Raw genomic sequence first — 17,394 nt, forward strand, 5'->3', positions numbered from 1 at the left:
TTAATTATAGTGAGGCCAGTGGATACCATAAACCTTAATTTTATGATGCAACAAAAAAATACTAATTAGAGGTAGATTAGCATAGATTAAAAAAATAAGATGATACTGGCTGGGCACGGTGGCTCATGCCTATAATCCCATCATTTTGGGAGGCCTAGGCGGGTGGATCACCTGAGGTCAGCAGTTCGAGACTGGCTTGGCCAACACGGTGAAACCCCTGTCTCTACTAAAAATGCAAAAATTAGCTGGGCATGGTGGTGGGCGCCTGTAGTCCCAGCTACCCGGGAGGCTGAGGCAGGAGAATTGCTTGAACCTGGGAGGTGGAGGTTGCAGTGAGCCAAGATTGCGCCATTGCACTCCAGCCTGGGCGACAGAGGGAGACTGCATCTCAAAAAAACAAAAACAGAAAGAAGAGCTTGAGGCTAGTGATTTCATTCCTGTTGTTTCTGTACCAATGGGGGTGTCTTCAGGCTACTTCCTAGATGATGAAATTGAGGAACAGACCCAGGATGGAGGATTCTTGTTTTTGTTCCTCTTCTACCAGCTACTACACTGTGCTGGTCTTATTCATAGTTTTGGTTGGGGACAAGTGTTTTTAATTCTCAAGACTGAGAGGAGGGAAAGAGCTTAGCATTGACTTTCTCAGGGCATAAACTGATTGTGAGATGGAATAGTTTAGAGCCATATTTAGTGATTTCATTTTTAGAAAAAAATTCAACCCATTGAAAATAATAGAAACTACCCAGATGGGCAAGTAAGTGGAAATTTTTGCGAGATAAGGAGCGAGTCCATTTATATTCAGGAGACCTTGAAATTGCAGCATGCATTTCCCTAAGTGGGCAGCCTTAGGAGTTCTGGTCACTTCCCTGTGAATGAGTGTTCCTGTTTAGAGCATCTTAGTTTAGTGCCTTCCTAGCTTTATGTATACACAAACATTTTCTATTTATTCTGTCAGTGCTTAGAGGTAGTGGGTCACTGTGTTTCTCTGGGCTGTAAGTAAAAGCTGATACTGAGATGGGATCCACTGAAGAGCCAAATTGGATGATGCTTTAGTTGTGCTAGTTGAGTCCTGGCACACAGAGGAAATGGTTCTCTTTGAGCTGGCCGACTCCTCTGTAAGAAGATGCTGGTTAATCAGCAGAAGTAGGACCAAAGCCAGAGGGCCTTTTAGAAATGAAAGACAGATTTTTTTTTTTTTTTTTTTTTTTTTTTCTGGCAGTAATTTGCAGATGAACCAGTACCACAGAGTTTTTTTGTTTGTTTGTTTTTGGATTAATCAGCAATCCAAATAATAAATGGGAAACAATTCCTTAATGTAACCCACTGGTTCTTTTGTTCAGTGAATAGTTGTGATGGGCTGTGTTTGGCAATTATTTCAGGTCATCCTACGAGAAAAAACTCCCCTTTATGTAGGAAAATGCTTCTAGGTCATTCCTTGAGGATCTGATTGCTTCTAACATTGTCTCTAATTCAGGGGTATTTTTCTTTGCTTTGGTTTTTTTTTTAAGACAGTCTCATTCTGTCATCCAGGCTGGAATGCAGTGGCATGATCTTGGCTCACTGCAACCTCTGCCTCCCCAGGTTCAGGTGATCCTCCCATCTCAGCCTTCCAAGTAGCTGGGACTACAAGTACACGCCACCATGCCCAGCTAATTTTTTGCATTTTTAGTAGAGCCAGGTTTTCACCATGTTGCCCAGGTCTCGAACTCCTGAGCTCAAGTAATCCACCCATCTTGGCCTCCCAAAGTGCTGGAATTGCAGGTGTGAGCCACTGTACCTGGCATGGGTATGTTTCTTATACAGCATTTTTGTGTTTTATTTTTAAAGCTTTATTAGCTCTTTTCAAGTAGCTGGTGATGGGCTTTTTGGGCGGTTGTGGCTTTCATTTTGTGGTGCTGTTGTTCCTGATGAGTACAGTATTTGCTTTGTTGGATAAGTGCTAGCTGATTGACAGTGATTTCCTGTGCTCCCAGGTTCATCCTTTTTTTTTTTTTTTTTTTTAATTTTAAGTTCCAGGATACATGTGCAGGACATGCAGGTTTGTTACATAGGTAAATGTATGCCACGGTGGTTTGCTGCACCTATCAACCCATCACCTAGGTATTAAGCCCAGCATGCATTAGCTATTTACTCTGATGCTTTCCTTCCCCCAAACCCCCAAGAGGCCCGAGTGTGTGTTGTTCCCCTCCCTGTGTCCATGTGTTCTCATTGTTCAGCTCCCACTTATAAGTGAGAACAAGTAGCATTCGGTTTTCTCTCCCTGTGTTAGTTTGCTGAGGATAATGGCTTCCAGCTCCATCTGTGTCCCTGCAAAGGACATGATCTTGTTCCTTTTTGTGGCTGCATAGTATTCCATGGTGTATATGTACCACATTTTCTTTATCCAGTCTATCATTAATGGGCATTTGGATTGATTCCATTTCTTCACTATTGTGAATAGTGCTGCAGTGAACATACATGTGCATGTAGCTTTATAATAGAAGGATTTGTATCCCTTTGGGTATATACAATCCCATTGCTGGGTCAAATGGTATAATACTTCTGGTTCTAGGTCTTTGAGAAATCGCCATACTGTCCTCCACAATGGTTGAACTAGTTTACATTCCCACCAACAGTGTAAAAGCATTTCTATTTCTCCACAGTCTCACCAGCATCTGTTGTTTCTTGACCAGGCTCAGCCTAGAGCATAGGTGGTGCAATGGTGTGTCTTGGCTCTTAGGATGGGATTGTGCAGATTCAAATCTCCCTTCCCCTCCCCTCCATTCTGGGTTACAGCATCTAAAATGTTATGTGGGAGATCCTTTTATTCTCTGGGATAATGAGCATGCTGGCGTCACCTTGGCATTTAGAATCCCTCAAAGATTTGGCCCTAACTACCTCTTCAACTATATCTCCTATTTTAAAACCACACAATAAGCTAGAGGTGTATAGATTGAATTAAGTGTTTGAGGGTGGGGTGCCCAGGATTACTTGAACATGCTCACTGTTCTCAGTCGTGGCTGAATGTTAGGATCACTTGGGCGAACTTGTAAAACTCATAAGGCTCAGGCACACCCCAGGCCAATTAAATCAAATTGGGGATGGGACCCAGGTGGTTCCAATGGGCAGCTGAGGCTGGGAGTTGCCCATGCTGGAGGGTATTGTCTTCACCATAGAGAATGAAGTGCTGTTGGCTCTAATGCTCTGGCTCAGATCTGAGCCCCGAATCCAGGTTATAGTCTCTGTCTTTGCTCACACCTAAGAGTCCCACCTGGAACATCCTTTCCTTGTCCTTCACTGTCTCAAATAGACTTTCCAACTTACAATGATCTCTGTGCATTTCTTTTTTTTGGAGACAGAGTCTCGCTCTGTCGCCAGGCTGGAGTGCAGTGGTGCCATCTTGGCTCACTGCAACCTCCGCCTCCCGGGTTCAAGTGATTCTCCTGCCTCAGCCTCCCAAGTAGCTGGGACTACAGGTGCATGCAAGCACACCCAGCTAATTTTTGTATTTTTAGTAGAGATGGGGTTTCATCATGTTGGCCAGGGTGGTCTTGATCTCTTGACCTTGTGATCTGCCTGCCTCTGCCTCCCAAAGTGCTGGGATTACAGGCATGACCCATCGCACCAGGCTGCATTTCTTAACTGAGAAAAATTATCACTTCTCTAGTGGATACCAAATAGTGACATAGTTTTTTTTCTGTATCATCTTAATATCTGTAAGATATTATAGATATTCTAATATCTATATTAGGTCAGTGACCTCTCTGAAAACGATGTAAGTTCATGTGAAAATATTTTTGGGATGTTTGGCTAACAGTATTTCTTACTTAAATGTAAGTTTTAATTTTTGTTTTATTTTAAATTCAGATCCTTTTCCTTCTAACTCTAGTCTATTTTAGGCCATGGATTTCTTTGAAAATCTGGTGCAAGCTATAGACTGTCTCCCCAGAAGAGCACTCATACAAACACATGCTCTGTTTTACATTTAGGCAGTGGGTGCTGGAGCCCCTCAAAAGCCTGTCCACGGACATGTGGCGAGCTCTGTTTGATCTGTTTCTTCTTAGCAGACAGATGGCTATGCTAATTAGCCTGATTTGATAATTCCACAATGTATGCATGTATTGAAACACCACATTGCAACCCATAAATGTATACAATTATTTGTTAATTTAAAATAAAACAAAACTACGAAAAATGTGCCTACCTCCCCAAAAGGTTATGAGGAAAGGGATTTTTAAAAATGGAGTAAGAAGGAAGGCAATTTGGGCGAGATCTTTTCTTAGGAGCTGCAGGGAGTGGGGACTTCTAACAACAGGATAGCATTTGACTTGAGGGGATGGGGCCAGATGACAGGTAGAGGGCACCTGACTTTCTCCCCTTCCATATCCTGTCCTGGGCAACATCTGGGTGAACTGTGTGGGTGGTGGGACTCCTGTGGCCAAGCAGGAGGAGTTAATAGCTCAACAGAACGCTAGATGTCACCACAACACCAATTAGTGTTCTGGCTTTTGGCACTCCTGTGCCTGAGCCCAGATTAGGACAGCAAGAAATCTTTAGAGACTTCCAGTCAGGGACCTAATTCTATCAAACGTCTACAGGATTTGTCTTGTCTTTTTTTTTTTTTTTTTTCTTAAATACAAAGAAGAACCAAAGGGTGGATAAGGGTACATCATTATAACTAAATGGAAAGGGAAAGAAAAGATGAGTGAGGTGAGTCAAGTGAGGAGTGGGATCTGATTCATGTTTTCCCCTGGAAATGAGACTTTCTTGGCAAGAGTTTTTTCTGTCTCTGGGAGGAGGGATGTTGGCTGGATGGGCATTTCAGGCTTCTGAAACAGCAAGTTTTAATGTTATGTTATTCACTTTACTGATACTCCAAAATACATTTCAAACCAATTATGACTGTCTTTTGAATAAAAATGGTAATAATGGGCTATAATTTAACATGAGGGCATTTTTCTTGATCGAGGTTTGTTTTTGTTTTTGTTTTTTGTTTTTTGTTTTTTAAGTTTTCTTATTTTTCTTGCAGTTCAGCCAAGTCTGTCACCTTGGCAGGCAATAGCTCACTTAGTTTTATGACCACACATTACATTTCTGGCCCCAATCAAATCATTTGTAAATGCACATATTTTGGCAAAAAGTATCATAAGTCTACCTTTTTTGGTTTGTGTCAGAATATCCTTCAACACTAAGAATGTATTAACATTGCATTTTATTATTTAAAAATGAATATAATGGATACATTCTTGCTTCAGGGTAGTACAATTATATCAATAATTCAAAGATCTAGATAGAATGCTGACTAATTCTGTTTTGGTGTATGTGACAATGTAAAATTAGTTCATTTTATCTGTTTTTGATTCCTAGGTTTTGAAAAATGTCCTTGGGAGTAAATAAGTTTAGCAGGAAAGTACGCCTACTCTACTTATCCAAATGTTAATGAACTTTGTCTTAGTGAACATGGCACTGTTGACACCACCTAAGTCATAAAAACAGGACTCTAGGGAGGAAATGACTCAATGTGTTTAATACAGGTTTCCCTGCTAAGCCTCAACCCAGGGAAGTCCTGTTGGTTTTGAGAAGTGAGCAGCAATTCTCTATGTGGTTAAAAAAACAAAACAAAACCAAAAAGATAGAAAATGAAGGGGGGAAACAAGATCCTTTAAGTCTATTTGAGAATCCCTATTGGGTCTAGAATGCCATCCTCTGTGGAATGTATTCACTCAGAAACGTGGGCCATGAGAGCTGGGGAAATAAGGCGTGCGTGATACTTGCTGGGTGGTTTGGGCCACTGGGCCTGCCTCTGAAGGCCACTGATGTTTTTGTCTCCTACAGGTGCTCAACTTTAAGGGCTACTGGGAAAAACTGAACTCCAACCTAGAATATGTTAAGTATGCCAAGCCACACTTCCACTATAACAACATTGTGGTCAGGAGAGAGTGGCACAACCTGATCTCTGAAGAGGTATGAGTGGGTCAGTGAGAACAAAGCCAGCTGCCAGGCATAGTGGACTGGATCCAGGCGATGCCTTTAAATCATAAGGCTGGCTTCCATGTGCAGCACTGTTCTCAATTGCCAGGCACTCGAACGTTGTCATTACTGATCTCAGTAGGCAGAGATGCTTCTATGATCTCTGTTCTCCTGGGGAGGAAACTGAAGAGCAGAAAGTTTAAGGGACACACAGCACATTCGTAGTAGAGTACGATTAATATCCACGTCTCAGATGTGTTCTCAGGTTACTTACGTAGTTAAAAATTGATTTTAAAAAATCTAGGTGTTCCCAAATTAGTGGTCATTAGGGGTTGGGGTAGTTGGAGGGAGAATAGTGGATGTGACTCACTGTCCAGGGGCGACCTAGGGAAATCTTTAGGGGTGATCGAAGAGTTCTCTATCTTGATTGTGGTGGTATCTTGTGGGACATGAATCTAAACATGATAAGATGACATAGAATGACACACATTGTACCAATGTCAATTTTTGATTTTGATATTGTGCTCTAGTTATGTAAGATATAAGCACTGAGGAGACTTGGTGGAGGGTACATTGGATCTTTCTCTAGTATCGCTGCACATAGATTAGTGTTGTTGTATGTAGTATATAGTTGACTTGCAGTTTCCTGTGAATCTGTAATTGTTTCAGAATAAAATGTTTCTTAAAACTTTTTGAAAAATCTAGGTGTTCTGATTACCTGGAAAATATATTTCTTCTATCTGATGCTCTTAACTGTATTGCATTATGTCCTTGATGTGAAAAGTCACCAATAAAACCTTTACCTTCCATACTCCTGATGTGTTCTCACTCCTAGAAAACAGGAAAAAGAAGGTCCACGGCATACGTGAGGACTATTCTTGATAATGCAATAAAGTAAGTGAAATTAGAGGTTATCGTATCTGTAAGATGGTTAACATTTACAATTACTTTGTTTTGTTGGCTACCTTTTATAGAAGTAGTTTACTTTTGTTGCATATCCCCAGCAAAATGATATTGTCAGCTTCACAAATGCATCCACTTGGACCCTATTCTGGAATTTGTTGCTGGAATTTCTAGTGGGAAAAGCTTATATGTTGAACCTTATAGACTTGTAACCTGTGGATAGATGTTTACAATGGATAAGTGGTAAAGAAATTTCCTATTAGTGAGCATTTTAGGAGAAAAAGGCAAATACTCGTTTGATTTTTTTTTTTTTTTTTAAGCGTCAATGGGCTAGTGAGCTTGCTCTTATTTTGAAAGCCTATTTTCTGGATATATGAGTCATCTCAGAGTACTAAAAGTATAGGCCCCATTCCAACCTCTGTTCTATTTTCTGTCCCCATTATTTTCAATAACTGAGAGCTACAATTGTTTTAAATTATTGCCGTTGTTGGCACTAAAGGGTTTTGAGATTTTATAATTGCCTAATGTGGCTTTCACTACATTGATCAAATGTAGTGAAATGATTTTCAGCAGCCTAAGAATAGTTTCTACAGTGGTTTTTATGCATTTTTAAAGGAGGATATCTTTGTATAATGTGGCTTTAAATTTTTTAAAAGCAATGCTGTCTATGAATAACATGGCTAATTTCTTCGTAGGGTGATTTCTAACCTAGAAGCAAGAAATTTGGGTAAGAAAAGATCTGTAATAAAGCCTTCTGGGTTTCAGTCAGTGTTTTGTTTGTAGCACTGTTCTTCCTACCACTGTGGGTTGGCAAGAAAATCACTTCCAGTAGTGTGGTGCAGGCAGCACCTTTTAATATCTTGTTGTTAGAGTGGCTGCACAGCTCTTCCCATGTCTGTCTAGGCGCCAGGACCTCCGGGGACAGCTGCTGAATGTGCTTTTGCTGTGGGAGTCCCTGGGTGATGCATTGCCTTGCGGTTCTCCTTATTTCCTGTCATACAGAGCTGCCCTCTGGCTGTGCCCACAAGGATGCATTTTGGCAATTCCCTTGGCTTGGCGCTGCTTGCTTTCTAGCTGTCTGATCCTACCAGGTCTTGCCTTGTATGTGCCTCTCATTTTGGTTAAAAATTGGGCACACAGGTCCTAGAGGTATAAAGATGAGGAGCTTCCAGGTAAGCAGTGTGGAAAGAGCATAGGCTTGAGAGCTAGACAGAGCTGGACTTATATTCCAGCATGGCCTCATGTGAACCAAGTGCTCCTGGGCAAGTCACTTAACCATTTGTGCACTGTCCTCCTCAGGGGAATGAGGAGAAAATGAGACTAACTGGGGTAATGCAGATAGCACCTAGCATAGTGCTTAGCGCATGTGGGTACCTGAGGTGGCTCTTTTATCCTTAGTGTGTAAGGAAGAAATGTTAACGTGTGGCTTCTAAACCAAATGACAGGTATTATGTAATCTGTAGGTGTAGGGAGTGAGAGGATATGTCAGGAGCGGGGATGGCTGGAGAGGGAGGGAGGTTGGAAGAGGCTCCCCAAAGGGCTGACATGTGAGTTAAGTCTTGATAAACAAAGGGGACTTGGCCAGGTGAAACGAGGGGAGGGGAATGCTGAGCATATTCAGGCATAGGCTTGTTTGTAGTTGCCAGAAGAACACTTCCATGCCTCATGAAGGTCAGCGTTCATTAAATAAGCTTTTGTTTTTATATCCCAATCCTGTTTTATGGGCTTGGATGTTGGGTGACTCTAATGGAAACTATTTTATACTGTGCATTGCTGCACCTCCTGCAACTGTGCACACAGCACAGTGAACTGTGACAGTGCACTTGTCATCCAGCTTAGGCTGACAGAGCCTGGGCTCACTGACCAGACCAGGGGGAACCAGCCCCTGCCTTATCAGGCCATCAATGCCTGAAGCCAGGGGATCTGCCCTGCCAGACAGGGGCATGCGTGTGTGTGTTTCAGGCATACCATCCTTGCATTGCTGGGGGTTTTGCAACGGGGAATGTTGCTAGTCTGGTCGAGGTTTCTGTCATGCCACACCTCCTGCCCTGCTTATGGAGCTACTCTATGTGTCAAGGCCGTTTGCATCCTGCTACTAGTCAGTCTCTCTTAATGCACTTTAGGAAACTCTTCCCTTTCCTCGCATATGCTTTGCATATACTAGTTCCCCATAAAGAATGTCACTGCCTGAAACAGAACATTCTGTGAAATGCAGGGCTGTTGGATCCACATGTTAAATTGTTTCATATCAGAAGGGTTGTGTGGGATCCAGGGAAGATTTATCCCAGGGGGTCAAGAGATATCTATGCCCTCCCAGAAGGAGTTGCCAGCCCACTGAGCAGGGTGGTTCTACCCTCTTGCCTGGCACTGGATCTCAAGTATTTAAGAAGAAAAGAATGGAATACAAAGATGTTAGAAGTGCTTTGGGGCAGATTTTCCAGCAAAACTGGGTTTGTCTGCCCCTAGGGCTACTACACTGTAGTGTGCATTGCAAATCACAGTGGAGAAAGTACCATTTCATTTAACATATCACTTTTCCACCTTTTCCTAGCTACCTTTGTAGTCTGATAACTTGTGCCAGTTAGTAGTATTTGCTGCAGTAATTGACTGGCCCCCTCAGCTCAGTAACTCCCAAGGCTACTGAACTACAGGGTTCAGAAAGTAGAAAGGAGCCATGCAGTCCTTCCACTGAGCCCTGTTCCCTCAGTTTATGATCCCAGAAGGGTTAAGAGAAGGCCCAAGTCCCTCTGTTTTCAGTGGAGCAGAGGTTCTTAGCAGTGAGTTTTAGTGTTAAACAAAAATCAAAGCTAGAGCCTACTGGGGTTGAGGAATGTGTTTTCTTCCTTTCTTGGTCATTCCCTGTTTCACAAGGCTCTGATAAGTTCACCTTGTAGGAGTAGGTCACACTTAGGTGATGAAAAATTTTCATCCTGTCAGGGAAGTGTTATGTTTTCCCAATGACTCAGAGAACGGAAACCCAGGCTGATTCTTCTTCCTCTAACCCATCTCATGAAAACTGCTCAGAGCCTAACTATTGCTCTATTTCATTTCAGGGCCAAGATTAACACCCCTCTTGCAGGAGGAAGACAGCCACCAGCAGCTGCTCATGGGGCTGGTAAGTGGTATGTGGGTTCTTTAGGGACTGACCCTAAGACAAGGGGAAAGGGTTACAGTGGGCTTCTCATTCTGATCTTATTCTTTATTCTTTACACAAGTATGTTTTGCCAGCATTATGGACCCTGTGTGTCCAGTGGTAAGCAACCCATATGATTTCTGCCCTCTTGGAATATGTAGTCAGGAGGGAAGACACACATGAATCACACCAATACATATGTAATTTACAACATGATAAGGAGTGTATAGCGTTGAGAGTGCTTTAAAAAAGGAAAGAGCTGCATCTTTGTGGCATTTGTATTTGAGATTTCAAATACAACATAACAGGCTGGGCACAGTGGCTCATGCCTCTAATCCTAGCACTTTGGGAGGCCAAGGCGGGCGAATCACCTGAGGTCAGGAGTTTGAGACCAGCCTGGCCAACATGGTGAAACCCTGTCTGTACTAAAAATACAAAAATTAGCTGGGCATGATGGTGTATACCTGTAATCTCAGCTACTCAGGAGGCTGAGGCAGGAGAATCGCTGGAACCCAGGAAGTGGAGGTTGCAGTGAGCCAAGATTTGCACCACTGCACTCCATCCTGGGCGACAGAGGGAGACTGTCTCAAAAAACAAAACAAAACAACAACAAAAAAACAACAGAACAAAGTACTTTTTCTCAAGAAGTCATAATACTAGGATGACCAAAGAAATATAAATCAAAATAAATTAATTGAAAAGCAGAATTTGTAAATAAATCCAAAACCTTTAAAAAGCTGATTAAAGAGACATCTGGACAGCCTAATAACATATTTTTAATACCATATGGACTTAAGAATGGGATAATCTATTTATTAGTTTAGGTTTAATTTTCAACTTTTCTGCCTTTATTGCAGTCATTAGTGTTGTTTCTACATAATATATTTGAATTTCTATAGTAAGGTTTGAGTTTCATAGTTTTTAATATATTAGGAGAGGTTAGTTTAGATATGGCAACAATAGTAAAAAATCTCACATATACAAGAAGGAAATAATTATGGTACTTTTATAAAATTAAATATTGCGCAGCCATTAAAATAGTATGGCAAACATGGCTGGGCACTGTAGCTCACGCCTATTATCCCAGCACTTTGGGAGGCCGAGGCAGGTGGATCACCTGAGGTCAGGAGTTCGAGACCAGCCTGGCCAACATGGCGAAATCCTGTCTCTACTAAAAATACAAAAATTAGCTGGACATGGTAGCACACGCCTGTAATCTCAGCTACTGGGAGGCCTGAGACATGAGAATCGTTTGAACCTGGGAGGTGGAGATTGCAGTGAGCTGAGATCGCACCACTGCACTCCAGCCTGGGTGACAGAGCAAAAAAAAAAAAAAAAAAAGTATGGCAAACAATGTTTATACGACAAACATGCAACATTAGAATGGGTGTGCACACCAGGGAAAAGAAAAAAATAACCCTCAATTATTAATGTGGGTGTTAGGATTATGGGCGATTTTAATTTTTATCTTCATGGAAAAATTGAAAAGCACAAAGAAGTATGCACTATGTATTACACAGAAAACATCTTTTATTTAAAGCCAAATTAATTGGCACATGCATGAGACTGAATTGAAATAATATACCACTATGTCTTGGCCTGGAAGGTTGTCGACTCGGTTTTACTCAGGGTATTGTAATGTGAATCTGCTAAAATAGAAGATGTGTGCATGGGTGATATAAGCTGTACAACTCCCTTGTGCTGTTTATTGGCACAAACATGGCCCTGGCATCCTGCTCTTGCTGAGCGTGTTGTCTAGGCAAAAGGCAGAGGAGGAAGGAGGAGAAAAGCAAAAGGTGGGGAGGGCTGCAATGTTAATGGCTGGGGGAGTGGGGAGGCCCAAGGATGATCAGACAAAGTGAGTTTAGAAACAAACCTATTTGGAGGCACCAGAATGAATATTTCATTACCTTTGCATGTCAAGGGGCTGTGTTGAGTGTCTGTGGCCACTGTGGAGAGGGAAGTACTTGATTATTTCCCGTTTATTCCTGCCTCTCTCCTTCCAAAACACCCAAAGCTGTTGCCCCCATTGGCTCAGTCATTCTATGTATAGAGTTGTTCCTGTTAATCCCCCAGGACTCTAGGAGCAGTAGACTTCCATCGTTTGGTAGATCCCAAAGCCTGTGACTTCTAAGTTGGTGACTTTCACTGTCTTCTTTGGAGGATTCTCATCAGAGTTAGAGCCTTACTCACAGTCGCTCACTGGGCTTTGGGTGAATCATAAGTAATTCATTTTGAGGCAAATGTTGGGGACCCCTTATTTATGCGCACCAGAGAAATATTGACAGTTATGCATTTCCGTTGATGGGACCTTCAGATCCAATATTTTTTATATTGATGAGGAATGTTAATAAGTGGATCTAATTCAAACCAGTTGCAGGTATGTGTGGGTAGGCTGTGACTTATCTAATGCATATCCTGTTTTCAGATGGTGTCTGAGCTAAAAGACCATTTTTTGAGACACCTACAGGGTGTAGAAAAGAAGAAAATTGAACAGATGGTTCTGGACTACATTTCAAAACTGGTTGGTCTTGCTTTTTATTCTCCTCATATCCCCCTTCACCCCACTCCCCATATAGTTCTGAAAATGTGGTTCAGTGAACCCATTTATGTGTGTTTCAAATTAGATTTTTGGAGATCTCCCGTTCTTAAACCAGCACTTGGTGCTATAGATTGAGAAAAGGGAAACAAGGACCATAAACAAAAGAGCATTTGGTGTGGAAAGTGGGTTCTTGCCCTCCCTTCAAATACTGATTATACACCCATGGAAGCATAGGACAGTGAATTTAGTATGCTTGCCAAATGTTGATATCTCGTCTTGGCAACTTCCAGCTCCTTATTAAACAGTAAGGAATGACTTCTCTACATGGAGGTTTATGCAGACATGAGAGAACTTGAACTTCAAATCTTAATTAGTTCCAGTGGCCTAACTAGGCCAGATTCTAGCTCACTTGTATGAATACTGCCATGTGAGACTGAGATTGGCAGTTCCTTACCTGGTAGCCACTTACTGAAATTTTGTGATCCAGATTTGTAACACCACTCTATGTGTGAATAGTAGTGATATGACTAGATGGAATTTTAAGGTTGTCTTGAGTCTTTCAAAAAGCATATAGAGTTGAGGCCTGATCTTGCTTAGAATCTAGAAATAATGTTGGACAAATTCAAAAAAACATATTTGCACAGAAAGAGAAAACACTCCATTATTTCTCCAAATTTGTATAAGATCAGTATGCAAATAAGTCAGTGTGTGAACATATATTTTTCCACTGAACTCTGGAAGATTTATTAAATTTATTAGACATAATCCTCATTTAATCATTTCATGTTTAATTTTCAAGTTTTCTGCCTTTATTGCAGTCATTAGTGTTGTTTCTTCATAATATATCTGAATTTCTATAGTAAGGTTTGAGTTTCATAGTTTTTAATATATTTGGAGAAGTTAGTATTCTCATGTAGTGGTATTTATAATCAGAGATTTGAATATTTCTTAAGTCTTCCTCTCAATAGAACTGTACCAAGGAACTCACTTTATGAATGTGTTACTGATCCTCCCCATGTTGACATTAACTTGCTTTTTTTAAAAACTCACAACACACAGTAATTTAACACATCCACCTATCACCTTTATTTCTGTTGACTTGAAATCTTTTCTCCCAAAGTGCTAAGAAGGTTTTCCATTCAATCGTCATTTTTCTCCATAGTTAATAACATAAGTTTTAAAACCAGTTTGTGTTAACAGCCTGTAGAACCAACAGGCCCAGAAACGATACATATGAAGTCTCAGAAAACTCAAGGTCCCTGACATTGATTCAGCAGTCACTGATTGAGGCCACATCTCCCTGCCCCTGCCCAGCAGCCACTAGTCATGCCTTCTGCTCCCCTCTAAGGAGAGTGGCGGGCATCCTTTCTAAAACATATCCAAGAAAGTTGCTGCAGAACCTGATTATATTGGTTACAACTTACTTGATTTCAGCCAAGGAGAAACTGAGGATCTGTATCACTGAGGATAGCGTTTGCCTGTGAGTCTGTGGAGATCCTTCTGCTTTGCCCCCTGTTTTTAACCCACACAATGTGTGGATTCATGGCCGATAACAGCTCCATAGGGACTGCTTTTCTGCTGGCAAACTCATTGCAGAGTTAGAATGGGTTTCTGGATAGAGCTCTAAGACAAAGAAGGCTACCTACTTTGGTTGATTAGTTCCAGTCAGTGTGCTAACCAATTCTTACAACAACCCTATGAAATATTTCCCCTTACTTTACAGATGAGGACACTGCAATCTGGAGAGGGTGGGTAACCTCTATAGGGTTCCACAACTAGTAATGTTAGAATCTGGACTTGATACCAGTCTTACTCCACAGCTCATGATCATGACCTCCATTCTGTGTCTCTTTTCTTCTGACTGACCACTGTTCACTCTTGCATTGTGACAGGCCTAGAGCAAACCCTGTAGCACTTTACCTTCACCGATGGATGAGGGTCTGGAAGTGTGAGTGGTGGGGCCAGTTAGCTGGGCTGGGGAGGCTGAGCTGGGGCACCACTCGCACAGACAGAGGATGCTCTGTTAGATTCTGGTGCACATTTTCAGTCTTTCCATTTTGGGTTCAGTGCATTAGAATTGACCTCAGAAAAGCTAGTTCTGTGTCTGGGCGCAGCCTGAATGCCAGCTGCCCTGAAATGCTTATCTGAGTTGTGGAGGCCTAGCTGTGGAGCCCTTGAGGGAGGGAATGGAGCAATGGTTAATGGACTGTCTTCACCCTCCAGCTGGATCTCATTTGCCACATCCTAGAAACCAGTTGGAGGAAACATAATCTTCATTCCTGCATTCTCCACTTGTACGCAAGTATTTCTTACTTTTATCATGGTGTACAAAGAGTGGAAACAATTCTGTTTTAGCAGAACCCTTTTGAAATGTACTAGTTCAAATCAGTTCTCACCAGCTCCAACACCATCTAGCTTAATTCTATACTCCTCAGCATTTAAAGTTATGCCCCCCTGCATGTGTACCCTTTAATATATAATAAAAGCTAAAATTAAAAAAAATGTTATGCCCCTGTTACTTTACCCATCCTCTTTCCCTGGCACATGGTTGGTGACAGGGGAGGGACAAATAAGCCCAGTACTGCCAAGAAGGGGAATTTTACTTAATACAATGTGTAACATATGTGCCTACTCTGATTAAATTCTAGGCATTAGGATGACGGTCACAGTCATATTTATGGGGCTTTCTACAAGGCACAGCATTTCATGATTAGCATGAACCCTTGTGTAGTACTCAAAGCCCCTGCTTAGGACAAATGGGGTGTCACAGATGAGCTCCTTGGCTAACATGCTTTGTTTTTTTTAACCCAGCAACAGTCGTGGCAGTGCTGCTGAATTTGCAGTTTTTCACATCATGACCAGGATTCTCGAAGCTACAAAGAGTTTGTTTTTACCTCTGCCTCCTGGTAAGTGTTGGCTCTTTTGTCCTTTGGTGTAATAAATTTATTTCTTCTTCATATGGGCCCTTGCCTTTGGTACTTTGTAAGTTTGATGATGAGACTTGTGTATGAGAAATTGTGTGTCTGGTGTCACTGTGAGTGATGGGCCCTTAGGTTGGTCTCTGCTGACCAGAGCTCCTCTGACTACTAAACTATGCTGTAGCTTATTACTAACTTTAGGGAACCTAGGCTTACCCCATGCAGCTTTCTAGGATAATTTGAACCAGTGGAGCTAATTCAGGGAGCTCTGTCTCTGATGTCGCCAGGCCTAGTTTATCTGATTGAGATGTCTGAAGAGTAACACTGGGAAGTGGGTCTGGCTTAGTGCCAAGAATTGAACTGATTCTTATGCTCTTGGAGGCTAAAAAATTCCCTTCGAATTTTTAAATAGGATCAAGTCAGGCCACAAAACATCCTTGAGAGATGTATATGCAGTCATTCATTTAATTGATCATTTGTTCATTTAGTCAACAGACATTTGTTGAGTAAATATGACATGACAGGTAATGTGCTAGAAATTAGAGCAGTGACAAAGATTAGTAAGAGTCTAGTTGGGAAGATGTACATAGACATCAGTATCTATTATGAGAAATAAGCCCCTGTTAGCTACAAACTCTCTTGTGCTCATTACATATCAGTTCATTTTTTTATTGTGTAAGAACACTTAGCATGAGACCTACCCTCTTAACACATTTTTAAATGCACAATACAGTATTGTTAAATATAGGTACAATGTTGGATAGCAGGTCTCTAGAACTTACTCATCTTTCATAGCTGAAACTTTATACCTGGTGAACAGCAATTACCTATCCCCTCCTCCCCAGTTCCTGGCAAGCACCGTTCTACCTTCTGTAGTTTCTATGAGTTTGACTACTTTAGATACTGCATGTAAGTGGAATCATGCAGTATCTGTCCTTCTGTGACTGGCTTGTTTCACTTAGCATAATGACCTGAAGTTTCATCCATGTTGTCACATGGAACAGGATTTCATTTTTTAAGGCTGAGTAATCCTCCACTGTACATTCTACACTTTCTTCATCTGTCAATGGACATTTAGGTCGTTTCTCTATCTTGGCTATTGTGAATATGTTACGATAAACATGGGAGTATATACATATCCCTTCAAGATCCTGATTTCAATTCTTATGAATGTTTATCCAGAAATGAGATTACTGGATCATATATTGATTCTTTTTTTGAATTTTTTGAGGAACCTCCATACTGTTTGCCACAGTGGCTGTACCACTTTACATTCCCACCAACAGTGTATAAGGATTCCAATTTCTCCACATTCTTGGCAACACTTAGATTGTGGTTTTTTGAGAGTAGCCAACCTGAGAGATGTGAGGTGATATCTCATTGTGGTTTTGATGTACATTTCCCTGATGATTAGTGATATCGAGCATATTTTCATATAAGTGTTGGCCATTTGTCTGTAATCTTTGGAGAAATGTCTGTTCAAGTCTCTTGCCCATTTTTCAATCTGGTTGTTTTCTTGGTATTGAGGTTTGAATTCCTTATATGTTCTAGATACTAACTCTTTATTAGATATATGGTTTGCAAACACTTTTTGTCATCCTGTTGGTTTTGCCTTTACTCTTTGGATTGTTTCCTTTGCTGTGCAGAAGCTTTTTTGTTCGGTGTAGTCCCACTTACATATTTTTGTTTTCATTGTTTGTGCTTTGGATGTCATATTCAAGGAATCATTGCCAAGACCAATGTTGAGAAGCTTTCCCTCTATGTTTCTTCTAGGGTTTTTTCAGTTTCAGGTTTTACGTTTAACTTTCTAATGCATTTTGAGTTGACTTTTGTTTATGGTAAAGATAAGGGTCCCATTTCATTCCTTTGCCTGTGGACAGTTTTTCCAACGCCACTTATCAGAGATACACAATCCTTTCCCCATTGTGTGTTTTGGTGCTTTTGAAGAT

General features: G+C 41.3%; 2 protein-coding genes across 19 annotated transcripts in view; one reads left to right on the plus strand and one right to left on the minus strand.

The window, feature by feature from the left end:
- The window catches only part of GSAP (gamma-secretase activating protein), a 104,947-nt gene that overhangs the window by 79,811 nt on the left and 7,742 nt on the right, over positions 1-17,394 (plus strand). For 8 of the 18 annotated variants that reach the window (XM_045387560.2, XM_005550393.4, XM_045387562.2 and 5 more), the window contains 7 exons: positions 5,815-5,943; positions 6,785-6,843; positions 7,548-7,579; positions 9,906-9,967; positions 12,414-12,509; positions 14,751-14,821; positions 15,339-15,433. In XM_045387560.2, coding sequence (XP_045243495.2) covers positions 5,815-5,943; positions 6,785-6,843; positions 7,548-7,579; positions 9,906-9,967; positions 12,414-12,509; positions 14,751-14,821; positions 15,339-15,433 — 544 coding nt within the window. Of the gene's footprint in view, positions 1-5,346; positions 5,509-5,814; positions 5,944-6,784; positions 6,844-7,547; positions 7,580-9,905; positions 9,968-12,413; positions 12,510-14,750; positions 14,822-15,338; positions 15,434-17,394 lie in introns of those variants that run through there. The other 10 variants (XM_065541040.1, XM_074035693.1, XR_012432746.1 and 7 more) reach the window with 7 other exon arrangements.
- Positions 1-17,394, minus strand: part of CCDC146 (coiled-coil domain containing 146) — a 245,750-nt gene that overhangs the window by 16,027 nt on the left and 212,329 nt on the right. The window lies entirely within an intron of this gene.

This window comes from Macaca fascicularis, chromosome 3 (assembly GCF_037993035.2).
Source record: "Macaca fascicularis isolate 582-1 chromosome 3, T2T-MFA8v1.1".
In the NCBI taxonomy this organism is placed as follows: Eukaryota; Metazoa; Chordata; class Mammalia; order Primates; family Cercopithecidae; genus Macaca; species Macaca fascicularis.